The sequence below is a fragment of the Solanum pennellii genome, chromosome 2 (genome assembly GCF_001406875.1).
Source record: "Solanum pennellii chromosome 2, SPENNV200".
Taxonomy (NCBI): Eukaryota; Viridiplantae; Streptophyta; class Magnoliopsida; order Solanales; family Solanaceae; genus Solanum; species Solanum pennellii.
Window position 1 is genome coordinate 8434100 of NC_028638.1, and position 21632 is coordinate 8455731.

The 21632-nt window shown below is 36.2% G+C and overlaps 1 protein-coding gene across 1 annotated transcript in view; it reads left to right on the forward strand.

The window, feature by feature from the left end:
* The window catches only part of LOC107010837 (sacsin), a 47783-nt gene extending 32869 nt beyond the window's left edge, over positions 1-14914 (forward strand). The window contains exons 10-13 of the mRNA XM_015210106.2: positions 6543-7057; positions 7263-8165; positions 8607-8798; positions 14301-14914. Of these exons, the coding sequence (XP_015065592.1) occupies positions 6543-7057; positions 7263-8165; positions 8607-8798; positions 14301-14498 (1808 nt within the window). The 3' untranslated portion in view covers positions 14499-14914. The remainder of the gene's footprint in view (positions 1-6542; positions 7058-7262; positions 8166-8606; positions 8799-14300) is intronic.
* The last annotated feature ends 6718 nt before the right edge of the window (positions 14915-21632 follow it).

Sequence of the window (21632 nt, forward strand, 5' to 3'; positions counted from 1 at the left end):
ACATGGGTGGAACTTACTTTTAGGAGGCAGCTAAATGATTGGGGAATTATGAGAGTCACTGAATTTCTTAACATAGTGGACACCTTTAATGGGCTTCAGATAGGGGAGGATATAACATGGGGGAGTGGTAACAACAAAGGTGTATTCAGAGTTAACAAAGCTTACAAAATGATGGATCAACCTAGCCATCATAATCAAAATTGGCTGTGGAACAAATTTGAAACAATAGGATACCTTACAAAACATTATGTTTCATCTGGTTATTGGCCAAAGAAGCAGCTTTGACTCAGGACAATGTGATGAAGAGATGGATAACCTTATGCTCAAGATGTGTTTTTGAAACTGGACAATGAACTATCAGGACAATGAACCATCTTGTGAGAAATATATTGGAAGAATATTATTGAATTGTGTATCTTAATTGTTACATTGAGACCCTATTTATAGACACTAATTGGAACCCTTCTCCGACTAGGATTCCTATTCCTATTCCTATTTTTATTCTTATTCCTATTCCTATTCTAAGTAGGAAATACTTATAAGTACTTATTTCTGTTCTAACACTCCCCCTCAAGCTAGTGCATATAAATCATATGTACCTAGCATGTTACTGATCTAATTAATACGGGACATGTCAGAGACTTGGTGAACAAATCTGCAAGCTGATCATTTGACTTCACAAATTTTGTAACAATGTCTCCCGAGAGTATCTTTTCTTTGACAAAGTGACAGTCAATCTCAATGTGCTTAGTCCTTTCATGAAACACTGGATTTGATGCAATATGAAGAGCCGCTTGATTATCACACACAAGTTTCATCTGATCAATTTTGCCAAATTTTAGTTCTCCCAGCAACTGTTTGAGCCAAACTAGCTCACAAGTTGCTGTCGCCATTGCTCGATATTCTAATTCTGCACTAGATCGAACAACCATTCTGTTTCTTACTCTTCCATAACACCAAATTACCTCCAACTAAAACATAATATTCGGATGTCGAACGTCCGTCAAAGGTTGATCCTGCCCAATCAGCGTCTGTATATCCAATGATATGTTCATGGCCATGATCCTCAAAGAGTAGTCCTTTATCGGAAGCTAACTTTATATATCACAGAATACGAACAACTGCTTCCCAATGACTATCACAAGGGGAAGTCATAAACTGACTTGCAACACTCACGGGAAAAGAGATGTCAGGTCTACTCACTGTGAGATAATTCAACTTTCCAACAAGCCGTCTACACCTTTCAGGATTATTAAGTGGCTCCCCATGTCCCAGAAGAAGTTTAATATTCGGATCTATAGGAGTGTCAATAGGTCTACATCCCATCATTTCTTTCTCCTCAAGAATGTCTAAGGCATACTTGCGTTGAGAAATAACAATACCTGATCTAGACTGAGCAACCTCAATACCTATAAAATATTTCAATCTACCAAGGTCTTTAGTCTGAAATTGCTTAAAGAGATGTTGCTTTAAATCGGTGATACCATCTTGATCATTACCAGCGATAACAATATCATTAACATAAACAACCAAATAGATACATCGACTTGGTGCAGAATGTCGAGAAAACACAGAGTGATCCACTCCACTACAAGTCATGCGGAACTCTTGAATTGCTGTGCTGAACTTCCCAAGCCAAGCTCGAGGAGATTGTTTTAGACCATAGAATGACCTACGCAATCGACATACAAGGCTACTAGACTCCCCCCTGAGCAACAAAACTAGGTGGTTGCTTCATATAGACTTCTTCCTCAAGATCACCATGCAAAAAAACATTCTTAATGTCCAACTGATAAAGAGGACAATGACGAACGACAACCATAGATAGAAAAAGACGATCAAATGCTATTTTAGCCACAGGAGCAAAAATGTCACTATAATCTAGCCCAAATATCTGAGTATACCCTTTGGCAATAAAGCGAGCCTTAAGTCGATCAACCTGACCGTCAGGACTAAATTTGACTGCATAGACCCAACGACAACCAACAATAGATTTACCTGCAGGAAGGAAGACAAGTTCTCAAGTACCACTCTTATGTAAAGAAGATATCTCAACCATAGCCTGCCTCTATTCAGAATGAGGAAGTGCTTCACCTGTAGTCATAGGAATGGAAATAGAGGACAAAGACGACACAAAGGCATAATAGGGTGATGATAAACGATGATAACTTAAGAAGGTATAATGTGGGTTAGTATTTCGAGTGGATCGTATACCTTTTTTAAGCGCAAGTGGTGGGCTAGGTGCAGGCAAGTCCGCAGTAGGAGCAGGGTCTGGCGCATGACATGAATCATCCGGGACTAGGGTTGGATGTAGACCGCGATGATAAGTTAGTAATGGTGGCACAACAACTGGAGATGTAGAAGTAACTGTATATTCTTCAAAGGTTGGCACAGGTAAAACTTGAGGTATGGGTAAGACCATAGATACATTAGGATGATTAGAAGATGTATAGTAAGGCTTAGACTCAAAAAATGTAACGTCAGCGGACATAAGGTATTGTGAAGATCACGTGAATAACATCGATACCCTTTTTGGACTCGAGAGTAACCAAGAAAGACACTTTTGAGGGCACGAGGAGCTAATTTATCTTTTTCTGGGGCTAAGTTATGAACAAAGCATGTGCTCCCAAAGACACGAGGGGGGATAGGAGTAGAGATGTGACTTAGGAAACAGTATGGAATGTGGAACCTTATTATGAATAGAAGAAGAAGATATCCTATTTATCAAATAACAAACGTAAGAACTGCATCTCCCCAAAAACGCCGTGGAATTATTTTAAAAGCAGTTTTCTTGATAAGGTCTGGTCGAGGCCCAGATTTTCTTGATAAGGTCTAGTTCGCTTTTGAAGAGATAAGATAAGTGGGGTCCACTACTTTTCTTCTTTTCCGAATAGTACAAAAGACTTTCAGTGGTGGTAGGGTCCATCTGATATATCGATAAAGATTCCGTCTCTTTGAAACTCCTTTATCTCTTTCTAGATAATTCCGATCTTTTGATCTCTATCTGAAAGATTAATTATTTTGGTTTTTAATAACCTCAATTAAGATTAATCTAATGGATTCAAATAGGACCTTGCAAGGGCCTTAGGATTCATCATATCTCCATTGTCGTCACTTTGTGACGAAGCTTCATCAAGAAGTTGCATAAGAGCAGCTTCATCCGGATCATTATCTAATTCTGATAATGCCTTTTCCAGTTTTTTCTTTAGTTCACTCTTTGATGGTGAAGGCCTGGTTTGAGTCTTCTTGGATGAAGATGATGGAGATTCCTTTTTGGCGGAATGGTCTGGTGGATCCTTATACTTGTATGCGTTTGTATTGTGAATCCTTCTACTTACCGTTTTGTCATCTAGACCCTTAAATTCAATACAAATAAGATTTTTGAACCCCTCTCCTCATGTGTGTAGTTCACTCTCCCTTAAATTGATGACATGTCAAATCCACATCACCTATATCAATGACATGTCAAATCCACATCACCTATATCAATGACATATCAAATTCATATCATCTATATCAATGACATGTCATAATTATCTTTTTTAAACATTTTTTAAGATTTATTAACCAAATTATTGAATAAAAAATAAAATAATTAAATTTATATATATTTCTTAAAATAAAAATTGATACTCCTGTGACTTTTCCCCCCCCAAAAAAAAGTCATTGTTGCATTTCTTCTTCCCCTTTCTTTCTAGCTTCATTTATTAAGAAGATGAAGATGATGAATATAGCCCTCAAGATGATTTCCTCCTTCAACCGTCACAAAATTATCAACCTAAGCCGTCGCCGCACCATCAGATCTGGCCGAAAATCTTTTCGCTATCGTAACCAGATCCTTCAACCCTCACCTGCCTAATTCTCCCCTCACCTTACTACCACCGTCTCTCTCACTCTACAGCGAATCGGTTGTCTCCGACGAGCACCGCCACCATAAACCTCTCCCTTTGCCGGCGAACCAATGGACTCAAGGAGGTTTCAATGTCAACATCTCTTAAAACAATTACAAGACTATGGAAAGAAGGGGTTGGACATATTTTCGTGGAATTCTATGCTCAGGACAAAAAATTGTTATGACTAGCACCAACTCATCCTGTTAATGCCTGAACCATTCAGCCAACTTTTGTCTTTCAATTTAAGGTATGAAAGCTTGTAAAATTTAAATTAAATTTTAAATTTAGGTTCTGCAAAAAGGCCCCTCCTGAAAATGGGTGAAGAAGATGGAGGCTTTTTTATTAGTTTGTGGTAAAAGAGAAAAAAAGGGATGGACAGGGGATGGAAATGGCTGAAAAGGAGGTGTAATGGGTGAAGAAGAAGGAGATTTTTAATCATTGGTCAAAAATAAATAAAAAATTATTTATTTTATAATTTTTAGTATTTATTTAAGTAAAAATGCTCCCTCACTCGCCTTAATATGTGTGTGGTTACACACTTTTGCCAACTCAGACATTCAAATGCCACATAAGCTTGGTCAATGGTTAGAGGGGTTTATTAAATTGTGTTTTATTGAGTTGAGGGGTCTAGATGACAAAAGGGTAAGTAGAAGGGTTCACAATACAAACACATACAAGTATAAGGGTTGCCTTCCTTTTTAGCTGAGACCAGCATTTGACTCGGATTTCTTTTGGAAGAAATTTGATCCTGTCAAAATCTGCAATAACAAATGTGCAGCTAATAATATAAGAAAGACGTTTCTTAATAAAATATTTACAGAGCTTAATATTCTCTGGGAGAGTGGATATGCCTTCGTCAATTTGAAATGGAGGATATTGATCTGCAAATTGCTTAGGCATAACTTGTTCAGTTCCACCAAAATAGCTCCACCATTCGTAGAACCATCTTGGGATAATGGAAGTTGCCACTTCCAGACAGTACTTCACAAATCAAGTATGAGTGGTTGGCCTAACATATAAGAAGTTAGTCCAAGCATTTTTGTAATTATACCAATTATCCGTTTGTGGATTAAAACGTTTTGAAAAGTTGATAGGAGTTTGTAAGTGGTCGACTTGCCACTCAAATGGAGATAAAATCTTTTTAATAGTAAATTTGGAATAGGCAATGCTTTCCGAATCTGACTTATCAGCGAGTTCATGTTCAATCTCGGTAGACCCTGTATCTACGAGATTAAACTCAAAAAATCTCCTGGTTTTTAAGGAATTATCCGTTTCTACATAATTCCTGTTTGAGTAAAGGGGTTTCAGGAGGTGTTTAACCTCATAGCTTTCATATTCTTGTCTAAAGCAAGGATGGGGAAAACCTGCAAAGAAACAACGTCAAATTTCTCTTTTTCTTTTGCAGTATTTTTAACAGTATTCGGAGATATTGCCTCTACGAAGCTTTCTGGCTGCTTCATTGCATAACTGTCACTAGTTTGAATTTGGAAAAATCTAAGTTTTCCCGATGGGGATGTTGAACTGGGCTGCTCCTGCTCCTTTTGAAAAGGCTTTTTCAAAACCAGCATGTTTGAAGAACTACTTGATGGTAGTGTAGAGGGAACAATTGGAGGCCATTGGGCAATGCTGAATATCTGTTCTGGTCCAATTCAGGCCTTATTTCAAATGGGCCTGCTACTTTGCTTGATCCATTAGAAGTGGGCCTAATTGCTTTTCCGCGTGCCAAGGGCCTAACCTGTTTTCTACTCATTTTTACCATGCAAAAATTCACGGGTTAGAAAGTTGGGGAGAGAATTGTCTTCTCCCTTAAGATATTCAATTTGAAAATCGAAACTAGATAGTAAGGCTTGCCATCTAGCAAATCACCGGAACCCTAACTCCGATGATCGGATCTGGAGAAAACTGCCCAGGTTCTGGTTGAAAATACTGGGCGATCCAACGGAAAAAAATAGCTCAAAAAAATGGCCGGAGCAGCACTCGCGCACCGGCGCGTGAGCAGATCTCGCCGGAAAATTCCCACCTCCGATCGGCGCGTGGGGGCGCGTGGGAGGGTATTTTCCGGTGGGTCTGGCTGGGGTTTGGTCACCTGAGCTTCTCGAGCCTCGTGACGGTGTTGTCTTTTGCACAACACCTTCAGAATGAAAGATGACACAAATCAGTCCTACCGTCTTCACCGAAATTTGACACCGGTGACTTGAAATTCTCACCAATGCTCTGATACCATGTGAGAAATATATGGGAAGAATATTATTGAATTGTGTATCTTAATTGTTACATTGAGACCCTATTTTTAGACACTACATTGGAACCCTTTTTCGACTAGGATTTCTATTCCTATTCCTATTTCTATTCTTATTCCTATTCCTATTCTAAGTAGGAAATACTTATAAATACTTATTTATATTCTAATACATCTGTTATAAGGAGTTGGCTTAGGCACAAGGTATTATCCATGGTAGAAATCTTGGTGGATGCAGTAAGGATAGCTACTATTTCAGATCGGAACTTTTGCTTTCTTTTTTTCCTGAAAGACTTCCTTCAGTCACTTTGATATTGATTTGATTTGAAGTAGATAGTGTGTTATGTGCATTTCTGGTTTTGTTTGTCCGCTGATGAAAAAATTTCTGCATCTTTTCTTTTTCTTGGCAGACAAGGAGGCATTGTGCCAAGTGGCCTTCATGCCTGCCGCAAATGGTACACGTTTGGTGACAGCAAGCTGCCTTTTCACACGTCTGACAATTAATCTTTCCCCATTTGTTTTTGAACTCCCTTCACTCTACCTGCCTTATGTCAATATACTTAGAGAGTTGGGCCTCCAGGACTCACTGTCCATCTCATCTGCAAAGACTCTCCTTTTGAATCTTCAAAAAGCATGTCGATATCAGCGTTTAAATCCAAATGAATTCCGTGCTGTGATGGGAATTGTGCATTTCATCTGTGATCAGGCAAACACTTCGGACATGAGCAGTTGGCATTCTGAAGCAATTGTCCCTGATAATGATTGCAGACTTATACATGCTAAGTCATGCGTATACATAGATTCTTATGGTTCTAGCTATATTAAGTTTATTGAGATTTCCAAGCTGAGGTTCGTCCACCAAGATCTCCCAGAGAAGTTATGTATTGCCTTTGGAATCAAAAAGATTTCAGATGTGGTTATAGAGGTACCCAAAATGATCTGGTTACTTTTATGTATTTCTAGTTTATATAAGATTTTGATCATGTTCGTGCAGCTGCAGACGTCATGTTTGTTATATGTATTTGAAATTGTTTACCCCCCTTTTCTTCCCTGAATGATTAGCATACTAACATGTTTTTCTGTATGGCTACATGAGTCTCTTATATGATATTAATGGGCTATCTTTCCAGGAACTATATTGTGAAGAACATTTGCAATCTTTGGAATGCATTGGATCAGTTCAGATTGAAGCTGTAAGACACAAGTTGTTGAGCAGATCCTTTCAAGCTGCAGTGTGGACTGTTGTCACTAGCATGCAAAGCAACGTCGCTGACATTGATCATGCTACCTTAGAGGATATACAAAGCTCATTGAAATTGGTTGCGGAGAAGTTGAGATTTGTTCAATGTCTACATACACACTTTGTGCTCCTTCCAAAATCTTTGGATATCACTCGAGTTAGACCGGAATCGATGTTCCCAGAGTGGAAGGATACATCACGTCACCGGGCTCTTTACTTTGTTGAACCGTCTAAATCTTCTGTGTTGATCGCTGAACCACCAGACTATGTCTCTATTGCTGATGTGATAGCGACTGCTGTGAGCAGGGTGTTGGACTTCCCCGTCCCATTGCCAATAGGCTCTCTATTCCTTTGTCCCGAGGGCTCTGAGACTGCCCTTGTCGATATCTTGAAACTTAGTTCTCATATGCAAGCTAATGGATTCAGAAGTGACAAAGATGGTCTTCTTGGCATGGATATACTACCCCAAGATGCTTTACAAGTACAATTTCACCCATTAAGACCATTTTATGCTGGAGAAATAGTAGCTTGGCGGCATCAGAATGGAGAAAAGTTGAAGTATGGTAGGATTTCGGAGAATGTGAGACCATCAGCTGGCCAAGCCCTCTACAGATTCAAAGTAGAAATATCACTGGGATTGGTTGAGCTTCTTCTATCTTCTCATGTCTTCTCGTTCAAAAGTGTCACCATCTCTGGTGAGGACTCGTCAGCTGATTTTCCTGAGGGTTATTGTACGATGGACAGTAGTAGGAGTGAGGGTGTTACTGCAAGAGTTCAGTCAAGACCTTCTGAGGTACATACCCATGCTAAATTTCCTATTTAGAATCAAATGATTTACATTTTATAGTAGTGTGCATTCTTTAGTGCTTTGAGCAAAAACCTTTTGAACTCCGTCTTTTTTTTATAGTAGTAGAGTTGGAAAAATTCTAGTCACTTTTCCCAATAATTGAATTGTGTTTCAACATTTTCACTTTCATTGCAGAAATATTTAATGAGTACCCAATTGTAATTGATTTTTAAAGACCTGTATTCCTATCACTACATCCAAGCAAACCATCTATACATGTAGTTATATTATCTACTCTCCGTGCGATAAATAGATGTTTGCTAAAAAGCCCTCCCTTCTCATATAGTAATCGACTGGAATTTTAACAAAACGTTGGTTCTAGGTCTACTTATTGTGAAAATTGATCTAATGTTTGTTACTTAAAGAGTTAAATGATGCTTCTAATAGGGGAACCACCAGCAGCAGCTTCAAGCACTCCAACATGGTCGAGTGTCTGCTACAGAATTGGTCCAGGCAGTTCAGGAGATGCTTTCTGCGGCAGGAATCAGTATGGACGTGGAAAAGCAATCATTACTGGAAACAACAATCACATTGCAAGAGCAATTCAAGGATTCTCAAGCGGCACTCTTACTCGAGCAGGTATCTTTCCTTGTTTAACGGCACATTTGCCATTTATGGTTCTCACAGCATTGTTTCCTACTACAACATGATCATTCTGTCCCTCCCCAATTCGTCTTGGTTTATAATGCACACATGTCCTTGGGCAACGGACTGTCATGGTTGCATATTTTCCCGAACCTTAAAATTCATTTCATTCAAACTGAAACTGTTACTGCATGTCTGGGAATAATTGGACAGTAGAATGGACCAACTGGTTGGTGAAAGGTAGAATATGTTTGTTCGCGCCTTCTGGCATCAGATATTGAGTCTGCGTATTTGGAGCAGTTAAATGCAATCACCAGCTTAAATGCTGAATATTGGAAATAATGTTGTCCCTTGAGAAGTGCATTCAAACTCCTATGCATATTGGGTGTTTTGGATGGTGAAAGGCAACCTGGGTCTGCCTTGCGGTGAGGCGAGTGGCTTTTTGAATTGAGGCGCCAATTAATACCAAAAACCTCAAGTATTTAATTGCATTTATAAATAACCAAAATCTCAGTAGTAATAACACATTAACAAATATTTCAATTCAAAAACTAATGGTAGATGCTAAAATCTAGAGATTGAATGATTTGATAATTCATAAGACAATTGACAAGCAATATTAGAACTCTAGAAGTCTATTCTTCTTCAAGATTTTCAAATTTTTGAAGTCCAAGATCCAGTTATATATTGCTCCTCATCTTCTTCCTCGGCAGATTCTTGATAAGTTAGGGTCTGAGTCTGACTTGAACTTGTAGATGTAGAGCCTGTTTGGCTCAGCTTAAAAGCTGGTCAAACTGACTTAAAAGCTGATTTTTGACTTATTTAGCTGTTTGACAATACTCAAAATAACTTATTTTAAGTTTAAAAAAACTTATTTTAAGCCAAAAGTTAAAAGCTGGGGTAGGGGTGCTTCTTTTTTTTTAAGCTTATAAGTTGTTTTAAGTTGACCACATTTTTACCTTTTTGCCCTTAATATTTTTATACAATCTCCAAATTACCCACATAACCCTAACATCTCTTTCTTCCATTTTTCCCTTTTCACGTGTGGATGATAGACAATTACTATTATTAATGAATGAAAATAAAATAAATCTTAAATCTTTCAAGTAATCTATTCAAATTATATATTATTAAAATGTAAAATAAGTTGCACATATAACTTAAACAAAAATTTACATTCCTCTTATAAATAATTTGTGATAATTAAGAAATATGTGAATGATAGACAATTATTATTATCTATGGATGAAACTAAAATGAAATCTTAAATCGTTCTTTGATCTATTCAAATTATATATCTTTAAAATCTATAATTAGTTTATATTCCTCTTATAAATAATTTGTGATGAGAAAGAAATATGAGAATAATAGCAAAATATAATTCTTTATGGCTGTAAAATATAAATTAATTAACTTTTATTATGTTAACAACTTTTAAGGGTATTTCAGACATTTTGATTTAAAAAGCTGTTTATCAACACTTATTTGCCAAACACATCAACAACTTTTTTTTTAACTTCAGCACTTTTATCCAAACGCATAACTGCTTATTTTAAGAATAAGTTTCAGCACTTTCAAAAGTACTTTTTTAAAGCTGCTTTTATTAAGCTCATCCAAACGGGCCCGTAGTAGTATGTACTCCTTGCCCTTGTTAAGCGACCTTGAACTTCAAGAACGTCCCCTAAGACGATAGACCATTCATTTGCCTCATCAATATTATCCAAGGCAATTGCATCACTGGTATCACAAGCATCATAATGACGTTTCAGTGTTCTATTGTACTTGATGTACACTAGATCATTGAGATGTGATAACGCTAGGCTACTTCTCTTTTGGAATGAATCTGCACATAATTTTTAGAAATTAATCAATAGATACTAATAATAATATAATATAGAAATTAGGATATAAAATCTTCTTACATGTTCAAACACACTCCAATTTCACTCGCATCCAAATGAGCTGCAATTTACACTTGATACTTTCCTGGCAAACTTTTGCAATGTTGGAGTTTGACTACCAAATATCGACCACCATTCAATTATAGAAAAATAAAGTTAAAGGTTAATAAGTATAGATAAGTCAAATAACTAAAGTACAACTATAAAGAACTAAACCAACTCACTTACTCGGTGCCCCAGTTTTTGGATGGCGAAAGGCAATAAAAGGCGACAAAAGTATGCCTCGCCACAAGGCGAGGCGAGCTCGCCTTTTTGAAGAAGAGTCGGAAAGAAGAAGAAGAAGAAGAAGAAGAAATGAGTGTTGTCTAGTTCTGAAGAGTAGCCACGAAGTAGAGAAGAAAGAAGAAGAAGAGAAAAGAAGACGAGTACCTGAAGGTTGAAGCTGAGGAAGAGTTGCATTCCTGAAGAGAAATACGGAGGAGAGTCACGGTTTGTGGCTTTGTCAAAATAAACCCTAATATTGCTTTTTAATTATTAAATCACGTTTTTTTAAAATAAAAATAATAGGAAAAGCCTCGCCTTTGTTGCTTCGCCTCGCCGTATCACCACTCGTTATTTCTCTCCTTTGTGAGATCGCCACTTGTAGCAAGTAGTAGGCGTGAAGGCTTCTCCTAGCCTCGCCTCTCGCCAAAGGCGCAATGGCTATCACCTTTCACAATACTGGCATATTGAATTTCGGGTTTTTGCTGAAAACTTTGGTAACGTTGTACACTTTGAAGAGTATGACTCTAAGATTCACCAAGAGAATAGCATTGTTGGTGTGCAAAACAACCTTTGCCGGCAACATGGGTCGTGTGGACTACCTTATGCTTTCTAGTGTCGTTTGCACACATTGAGAGAATGTTTATCTTTGGAAACTGAAGTACAGGTTGAGTCACTTTGAGTTTCTCATCACTTAAGAAAATTTACTTTCGCTGCGATCAATTAAGGCCAAGGAGATGGCTGGTGGTTTTGTAGCCAAGAAATTTTAGATAAGATTGTTATTAAGATGGAGAGGTTGTTCTCAAGGAGACTGTTTACCAGGGGCAGGCAAATAGAATTCTATTGGATATGCGGAAAACTCTCTTGTGAACCCACTTTTAGGTTGTAATTTGTACGATCAAGTGTAGGAAATTCGATTGGCTGGATATTGTTCAAAAGTCACTAAATGTATTTTATGAAATGCTGTGGAAGGTATTTCTCCTTCTATATTTAGTTATGCTTGAATGATACAAGCAATATGTGTAGTCAATGAGGTAGACTTCTCTTGCCGACTTTTTATAGACATGAAAAAACATGGTTGTGTACCAAATTCATCGAGTTGCTAGATTCATATTCGTACGCTTTCAAAGTATGGCAGTGCTCTTGTATGAAAGTTTTGAGTAAAGAGAGTTTTATTAACATCCTTTTCAACTATAATGAACATGTTACTAGCTCTTGGAACCTCCATTTGAGTAAAGAGGACGTTATGCTTTGACGCACGTGGTAAAGTGTTTGTTTGGGTTGGTCGGTTCTGATAGTCTAAGTGGCGGACCTTCATTTTCGGAGGCCAACCCGTCTCGATGCAACACCGGTACGGGTGCGGGGTGCGTGTTGGATTCGGTCAATCCTATCCGGACTGTTTGATTGGAGCGGAGAAAAGATTTGTCGGCGACGTCTTCAGATTTGGAGAAGGCGAAGCTTCTTGAAAAAGTATTAAGACTAGAGAGGAGAAGCTTGAAAAAGTACAGAGGATTCAAGCACATAGGAGGAAGATGCGTTTTTTGTTGAAAAAGTACAGAGCTTTTTCTTGAAAAAAAACAAAAGCTTTTCCAGCTTTTCTTGAAAAAAAACTCAGAGACGAAGGGTTTCTTTGGTAGTCATTGTGTAAAGTTGTACCATAGCAGATCATTAAATAAAGTAAACACGCTAAAGAAAGATTTAAAAAAAGAACTACTATGATTAATTAGTTAAAAGATGCCACAACTGTTTACAATTGGGTCGGCAGAATACAGTGACTTCATAATTAACCAAATTAATTGAATAATCACTAAATAATCTTTCCTCTTTTACAGTTACACTCCTTTTATTTTTTATGCAATTGTACCAATTATGCAAATAATTATGATACATACTTCACAAATTTTTTGGTGGTATTTCATGCCGTTGTTTATACACACACACACACACACACTCATATAACATCCTTTTAGCAATTTTTTGGTGGTATTTCATGCCGTTGTTTATACATACACACACACACACACACTCATATAACATCCTTTTAGCCGAATCCCCGCACCTGTATCCATACTCAGATTCGTACCCCCGAATCTTAAAATTTAGATTTACCAAATCGGACTCTCGGATTTGCATCCATCTTTGACACCCCCACCCGAGTATGAGCAACTTAGCTGATAGCAAAGTTTTTTTGAAATTGGGCAGAGATAAGTAAAGTTGGTTGGATCTGTAGAAGAGTTATCCCCTAATGTTCTGCTGTACAAAGTCAAAGAAGAATTCGAGCCATTGAGCCTTGCTTCTTAACTATATTGTTCTCATGGGTTTGTTTACTAGCGGTTCTGTAGACCTATATCTTATTGAGAGGTAGTGCCTGATCCACATTCAAGTCAAAATAGAATCACTGCTATGAACCTTCGGGGTGGCCCAGTGGTTTGTGCTTGAGACTTCCATGTTGGAGGTCTCAAGCTCGAAACCCCTTGCCAGCGGAAGCAAGGGGTTTTGCCTTCTGGGTCGAGCTCGTCGCACCGAGCTTGCTTAGTGTGGTTTACCTCTCCTATGTGGTTTGCGAGCTATTGCAGAGGAGCGGGGGTTTTACCCTGTGCGCACCTAAAGGGTAGAGGTTGTGGATTCCCTTGTCATCAAAAAAAAAAAAGAATCACTACTATGATATCAATTTATCCTTACTCGAACCCTGATGATGAGGTTCTTGTTGCGGATGGGTTATTGCCATTAATCAACTCTAGTTAGATGTGGATATCACATAAATAGCGTTTGGGCTGAGAAGAAACAATAGGGCCAGGTCTTCACAAAGGTTAACAGATTATATCTGGGATCCCGGTCAGTAGGCTTGTTAAAGATACGGGTTCAATCAGGGATTTGGTAAAAAAAAAAGAAATAGGGTTAGCAAGAATGGGGCATGCATATTGTTGTTGCAAAATTCTCTCTACCCTCATTCCCTTTCTGAGTCCATCTCCTTTTCATTACCCTTCGTATCTCCATTGGCATTGCCCGCTATCTTGCTATAATCAGTGCAAGTTTGGTTCTCAAAATTGAATATAAGCAGCTGTTTTTTCTCTGAAACTGATTATAAATCGACGATTCGCTACCAATTGTATCTTCATTCGTGAAATAGAAATGAACTGTGTCGCAATATAATTCTAAAATCCCCGCCCGTCTTTTCAATGGTTGCATTATTTTACAGAATGTAATTTCTTGGTCCCCTTTTGAATGCCACCATATGATCTTGATCAATCTCTCAAAGTTGCAATATAATTTTGTGCCGAGTACACAGCCAAATTATTAGAATAAGAACTTGGTGAATCTTGTGAATTTGCAGGAAAAGTCTGAAATGGCTACGAAAGAAGCTGACACAGCTAAAGCAGCATGGCTGTGCCGCATCTGTCTCAACACTGAAGTTGATGTTACTATAGTCCCTTGTGGTCATGTGCTTTGCCGTAGATGCTCATCTGCAGTTTCAAGGTGCCCATTCTGTCGGCTTCAAGTCTCCAAGGTTATGAGGATGTTCCGGCCCTGAATACGTTATTGCTGCAACCAAACCTTCTACCGTGTACTTCATTGGTGTTATTCATTTGTGTGGTATGCTATCATTTGATGCAGTTTTGAAGAGTGTTTACTTGAATTGTTCTCCCAGTTCCAAGTGGCTTTCTTCTGGATACGGTATTAGAGTAAACCCCCCATTTTATCGAGTCAGAAAAGAAATTATTGTAGATGGAGCGGTATGTAAAGCTCAAATTTAGAGGTAAATTAATAGGATAGGGTCTTCTTATGATCAAGTCATGTACAGAATTAGGCATATGGCAACATTCACAAGGGTCCCTTGTAATCTAGTCATGTACAGATTTTTTCTTGATAAGGTCTAATCATGTATGTAAAGCTATTGTGTTTTAAATGATGTCTATTCAAGTCACAATTGAAGTGTTTTTTTTTTTACAGTGTGCGTTTTAATTCTGGGACGGTGAAATCGGAAATAATTACTGATTGAAACTTTTTATGCCTTATATTATCTCCCAGGTTTTACCAGCATCTCAGAAGGTCTGGATAATGGCATAACGTCGTTTGGTTGGGAACAAGTTATCTCAGAATTAGTTATATGAGGTTAGCTATTCTGAGATAATTTATCCCAAAATGTGCATGCGATAACTTATCTCATCACTATTATATAAATGGTGGGATAAGTTATTCCAAACAACTCACATTATTGCTCATACCAAACGACTAACGTCTTTGACAAGAACTTGCCTTCATGACCGTACATATTGTCCAAGTAATATATGCTATCTGACTTTGATCTCCTGGAACTAAGCTTTTCGATAAAGACAATACAATTATTATCTTGGAACATTATGATTAAAAAAAATAGATAGGAAGGAGCTTTTGATAGCTTCATTGTTTACTTTTGAAAAGTTAAGAAATTCAAAGATCTGTTCCTAGGATCCCTATTGAGGACATAGTCCATGTTTATAAATTTTTACAAGTTTAGCCACTCAAAATTAGCATTATATAAAATTTCAAAATCTTCAAAAATATAGGTTTGAAATAAGGGCAACTTTCACATATAGCAAATAAAAAATTCATATTTGTATGCTATAGCAAAGTTTGCATAATTGCGCTCTATAGCAAACATAGAAACTGTATAATTCGCTATACATATACAGTTGAAGCAAATTGTATAAAACAAAGTGTATAAAACAAGAAAGAGAAAGACACTGGGGCAGAAAACTGTATAAAACGAAGTGTATAAAACGAATTGTATTATTATAGATGTATAGAATAATTATATACAATTTGAAGTTGTATAAAATGAGAAAGAGAGAAAGACAAAAGAGACTTGACAAGGAATATACAATTGAATCGAATTGTATAAAACAAGAAAGAGAGAAATTAGATACAATTTGAAAATTGTATAAAACGAGAAAGAGAGAAAGGCAAAAGAAACTGGGCAGTGGAGTATTTTTATTGTATAATTATAAGTGTATAGGATGAAAATATATGTACTTGCATGTGTATATACAATTTTCTCACGCTTTATACAAACAGAAACACAATTTATACATTTCGCTTCTGTTTGTATAAGTGAGAAAAGCGAGGATGGCGAGCGAGATTTGGGAGATTGGAGAGCGAGATCTGGAAGAGGGGAGAGAGGGGAACAAAAATATATGTATTTATATAATTTTCTCTGCTTTATACAATTAGAAACAATTTCTATACACTTGTGTTTGTATAAAAAGTGAAGAAGCAAGCGAGAGATTGGAGGAGAGTGGCGAGTGAGATATTTGGGAGAGAGGTGCCTGACAATTTTTTGCGAACGTTTGCTATGGAGCACAATTAAATCAAAACCCTGGTTACTCCATTTATTTTAGGTTATTAGTTTGCTATTATATATAATTTTCCTTGAAATAATCTTCAAGAAAATCCATGGGCAAAAGTGAATACACAAAGGGCCCATTTACATAAATAATGTATAATATATCCTTATTTACAAGTTATATTGCATACTTTTTACTCTTACACAAATTAGCCTTAATTTTCTTATCAGTAATTACTAATTACATATATAATAGTCTCATCATACTCTATTCTTATTTTCAGAAATAGTTAAATACAGAGTATTTAATAGTCTCTCTTTTCTTTTTTCATTGTGCGTCTTTCTCTCTCCATCCTTTCTTCTCTTTTCTTTTTCCTTGTGTGTCTCTCTCCCAACCTCTTTTTTTTTTTTTTAAAATAATTAATTAGTTTAATTAAGACTTGAATTTGAATTGGTATTATTCTAAATAATAAAAAACATTGGAGCTTATATCTTAATATTTAAGGATGTTTGGTGAAGGTAAGAAATTATTTATTTCGAATATGTTTTTTGACTTCATTAATAAAATAAATAAATATAAATTATACTTGTAATACATTTTGAATTTAATACATTATACATATTATAGGCATTTTTCTATGCACGTGGTAAATATAATTAATATATTTTCAATACAATACAAATATATTTTAACACCGTTAATAAGAGAAAAAATAACAATTATAATACATTCAAATTCAATATCTAACACATATTATAGGCATGTTTCAATGCACGTCGTGAATATATAACTAGAACTGCTTTAATACAATAGCATAATTTAGTACCTTTAATAAGAGAAAATAAACAATAGTCATAATACATTTTGATTCAATATATTATACATATTATATGAATGTTTTAATGCGTGGTGGATATATAACTAAAAAAATTTAATACAAATATATTATAAGTATGATATGTGAACATCAAACATTCTGATACTATTTAAATTAGTTACATTGCTACAAATGTATTATATTTGTTCTGAAATAATAATTATCGAATTTATATTAGTGTATAATATCAAATTCGAGTTGTATTATAATTATCATTTATATTTATACAATTTTAATGCATTTTTAATACAAATTTTCAGAGTTTCACGACTTATTTTTCATAATCACTGCAAACTAGACCAACGGTTGTTTATATTCAATATAGTTTTGATACAACTTTAATACAATTTTTTACAACTTCACCTAATATACAATTTTAATATAACTTTAATACAAGTTTATATCAAATGGTTATTAAAACTAAAATTATGTCATATATGGTAATAAAATGAAGTAACACTTAAAAGCAGTAACTAGTCAAATAAAATATATTATTTAAGTAAAAAATCCTAAAGAAATTATCCGGTCACTTTAACACACTTGAAAAACTAATGAAAAACAAGAATATTTGACATGTTTTTCTAAGTTTTCAACAACATTTGGTGAGTTACCAAAGCCAATTTTTTTCTGTGAGATTAACAATACTTGCCAGTCAACTGGATCAAGAGGCTTCGGAGAGCATTTCTTGTGGGAAGCAGAGAGGCACTCGTTAATATCTCAAAAGGTCATTACTTATCTGAAAATGATACAGTTGAATTTGTATGGACACATGTCTTAACTTAACTTGTTAGATTCGGTTATCAATAGTTGAATATTGTGAAATTAGGTAGTAAAACAAGTGAAAGAGAGAATCATGTGAAAGCTTCATTCAGGCTTTGATAGTGTTGAGAGCAATGGATATCTTAGCTCCGGTAACTTTTGTAAGTAAATAATGCTTACATGATAAAGATTGAATAAGTAAAGGAGCTCAAGATCGAGTAAGAGTGTTTTATAATTTTACAAAATGAATAATATGAAGTATTCAAGGGTAGAATATCATCCAATAAAAAAGCTCCACTCGAGCACCAATGGTCGTAGGCCATGATGCTAGCCAATATTCCTGCCAAGCCCAAGCGATTTGTATGCCGCCGCCTACATATATGTCAGTAGAGCTGAATGGGCTAATAAGATATTTATGCCCAAAAACCAGTGCATAAGGCAGGAAAGGAGGCCAAAACGGGGACGTAAGTTAATGAATTTAACTCCTCTCCATTATTTATTCTCTCCATTTCCCCAAGTGCACATTTGGATGGAAGCCATGTGTCATAATTTAAAAGTAAAGGTGGAGATCTAAAATAACTAATAAATATCCACCTTTAATTTTTAATTATGACATATGGCTGCCATTCAAGTGTATACTTGGAAAAATAGAGAAAACAAGTAATGGACAGGACTCCGATCTACTAATAGAAGGATTTTTTCAATACAAGAATAATCAGAATAATGAAAAAGTTATATTTCTCTCTCTTCAAAGAGTTATTCATATTCTTTTCAGAAAATCTTTACAATATTACATTTTTTTTGCTATTTGGCGAGATCAATCGTGATTGCCAAAATTATCAGCGATGCACCGAATCACTACTTCCATAGCCAAATGAACTTCACAAAGTTGGTTTTGTTCATCAAGCGTTTGACTTTCGACGAGCTTGAGTGAGATTGCCAGTTACTTAGGTGATGACCAAAGGCTCTTTTCATCGCCACCTGAAGTGAACTCTTGGGGTTTTAGAAATGTCTCCTCCTTCAGTGATGTGCCGAATTTATTTAAGGTGCACCCTTTTTCCCATTTTTCCAAGTTCTTGTCTTCTTTTGTCCTCATGTCATCCTTAAGTTCACATAGATGAAGAAATTCAAACACATATCTATCAGTAAAAGACATAAATAAGCATTGAGGACATAACTTCGATGAACTAAAATCCTAAAATGAGTCAAAAAAATCCCCGACTCATCAACGCTCCCAACTTACACTTTTGTCTATCCTCAAGTAAATCATGATACCAATCATTTCAACAAAGATGTTTTCAAAGAGTGCTTCTTGAGAGATAATATGCAAGTACTATCGCAAAGTTAGTTTCAAAGCTTACAACTTCCAATTATGCATTAAGAGCTTCAAGATGACTACACATTATCAATCAAAGGAAATTCTCACAAAAGTTCACTAAGATGCAAAGTTATATATGCTCCACAAAAGTATACAAGTGCCCTCACACAAAGAATGATCTCATGCTCTTACAAACCACAAACATTTGTCAAAATAGGAATCATAACAAACTCTCCCACTCACAAAGAGAATAACATGCACAATTCTACTCATATTCTTGCCCATATTTTCCAAATGATCAAGGAACTAGCTCCCACGAGATCACAAAGCTCTTTCAAGGCTTATAATGAGGCTAATGGGCATGGTAGAATAATTTTGGCTTAGTGACTCTACCTTCTTGAAGCATTATCAAGGCCTCACTTCTTTCACACTTTATTTTCTTATTTTGAACATCAAATCTTATTCAAGCTCAATTCTAGCAACTTTCCTTGGGCATCCATGCACAACTCATTTCCACCATCCGAGGACGGTGCAATGGGATCCTCAGTGGGTTTGTACCTACTATAGCCGATCATGGAAGTGTATCGAAGGGACACCTTCATCGGGCCTATACAAGCACCTCCACTAGATCCTCTTACTCAGAATATGGATATGAACATAAACATCCATCCTCCATACGTACCTCCTCTTCGTCAGTCTCAGAGGTTTTAGAATTAGCTTAAATAATAGGCTCATCAAATCTAGTCATTAGCCCAAAACAAAGAAATGTTTGTGGATTTAAATGCATCCTTATCTTTCCTCAACTGAACAACATCAGTCTTCAAAGCTAGAAATTAACATCAAAGCCTCCATTTTCTAATGCTCCTCAACTTGAGAAGATAATATATCAAGATGTTCCCCCATACACTTGTAGAGTCTCCTGATGACCCCTCATATTCTCCCATATTAGTAGTTCAAATGCAACCTATATAACCCCTTCAAGCATGGAGAGTACCTAAGCCTCTAATAAAGAGGCTAGCACATTTGTAGAATGCGCAAGGTTGCTTGTCCTCAAGATGCCTATCTGAGTCAACAGGGGAAAAGCGTAGTACTCCCTCTGTTCCTTTTTATATGTCACCTTTTTAGATTGCACTTGCATTAATAAATTAATTAACTTTGCCCTTCTACTTTTATTTTATATTTTCTTAAGTCAAATTTTTAATAAATGATGAATAGTGCTAGCTTTCAAAAAATAAAATGCATTTGGATGACTGTTTATTTTTGAGTCTATTTTCAAAATTAGATTTTTTTTATAATAGTGAATGGAGAGAGTATTTAACAAATGTATGAATTACTCCAATGAATATTAATTACGTACTTATTAGTTTCCTAGGTTGGTCAAAGTATATATTTTCAAAATTAATTAACTACTCTATCAAGGGTATAATGGGAAGAATATGATAATTAATGCATTGATTTATGAAATGACAAATAATATGGCCCAACTATTTATAGAAAGAGATGACATATAAAAACAAACGAAGTGAGTAGTATTTATAATTAGGGGAATAGGAGAAAGAGTACATGAGGCATCAACCATCAGAATGGGAGGAACAAACTCGGTCTTGAAAGATTTTACATCTACAATCAGGGAGTCTATCGGTACCTTGTTCTTCCGCTCTGCCTCATCACGGAGGTACTATGCCTCTATCCTCTGAATATCGCAAGACGATGAAGTAGTGATCTCAACATTTCTCTTGACCATATACGGGACACCTTTCTTCCGACATAAGTATATAATAAACACTATGGTAATGAAATTTGATTTTTCTTAGACCTCATATCTTTGAAGGGAAAATATAACCCAAATTTAACCTTTGGTAGTCAATGATAACTCCCAATAAAGCTTTCTTTAAGTGGTGATGGATGGATACATTTTGGGAAAGCATCAATAAGTTTCTTAAGAATCTAAAACCAATACCTCACAACAATGTAGGTCCTTCTTCCCAATAAATTCTCCCTCAAACATTGGGTGTGGGCCCTCATTATTGTCGAGATGAACTCTATTGGATGTTTCAACATCTCCATTTAGTTTGGAATGTTGACTTTGGTAAGGTACATAGTTCATATATATGTACGGGTTTCTAAACAAATCCTGAGCACTCGAGTGGAGTCTCTTGGGACTTTGTTGGTGTTTGATGCTGGTGTAGCTATGTAAGTGGCCTTGGACCGCTTAAGTAGCCTAGATCGCTTTAGTATATGCCTCTTAAGGATCCAGGGAGCCGTTTTAGTGGAGCTCACAAGTATGCTCTTAGTCGCTTTAGCAGCCAAGTGACTAATTTAGTGGCCATCACTGGTAGTTAAGATCCATTTTTAGCTTTCATTTCAATATATTTCCCTCAAGTGTTT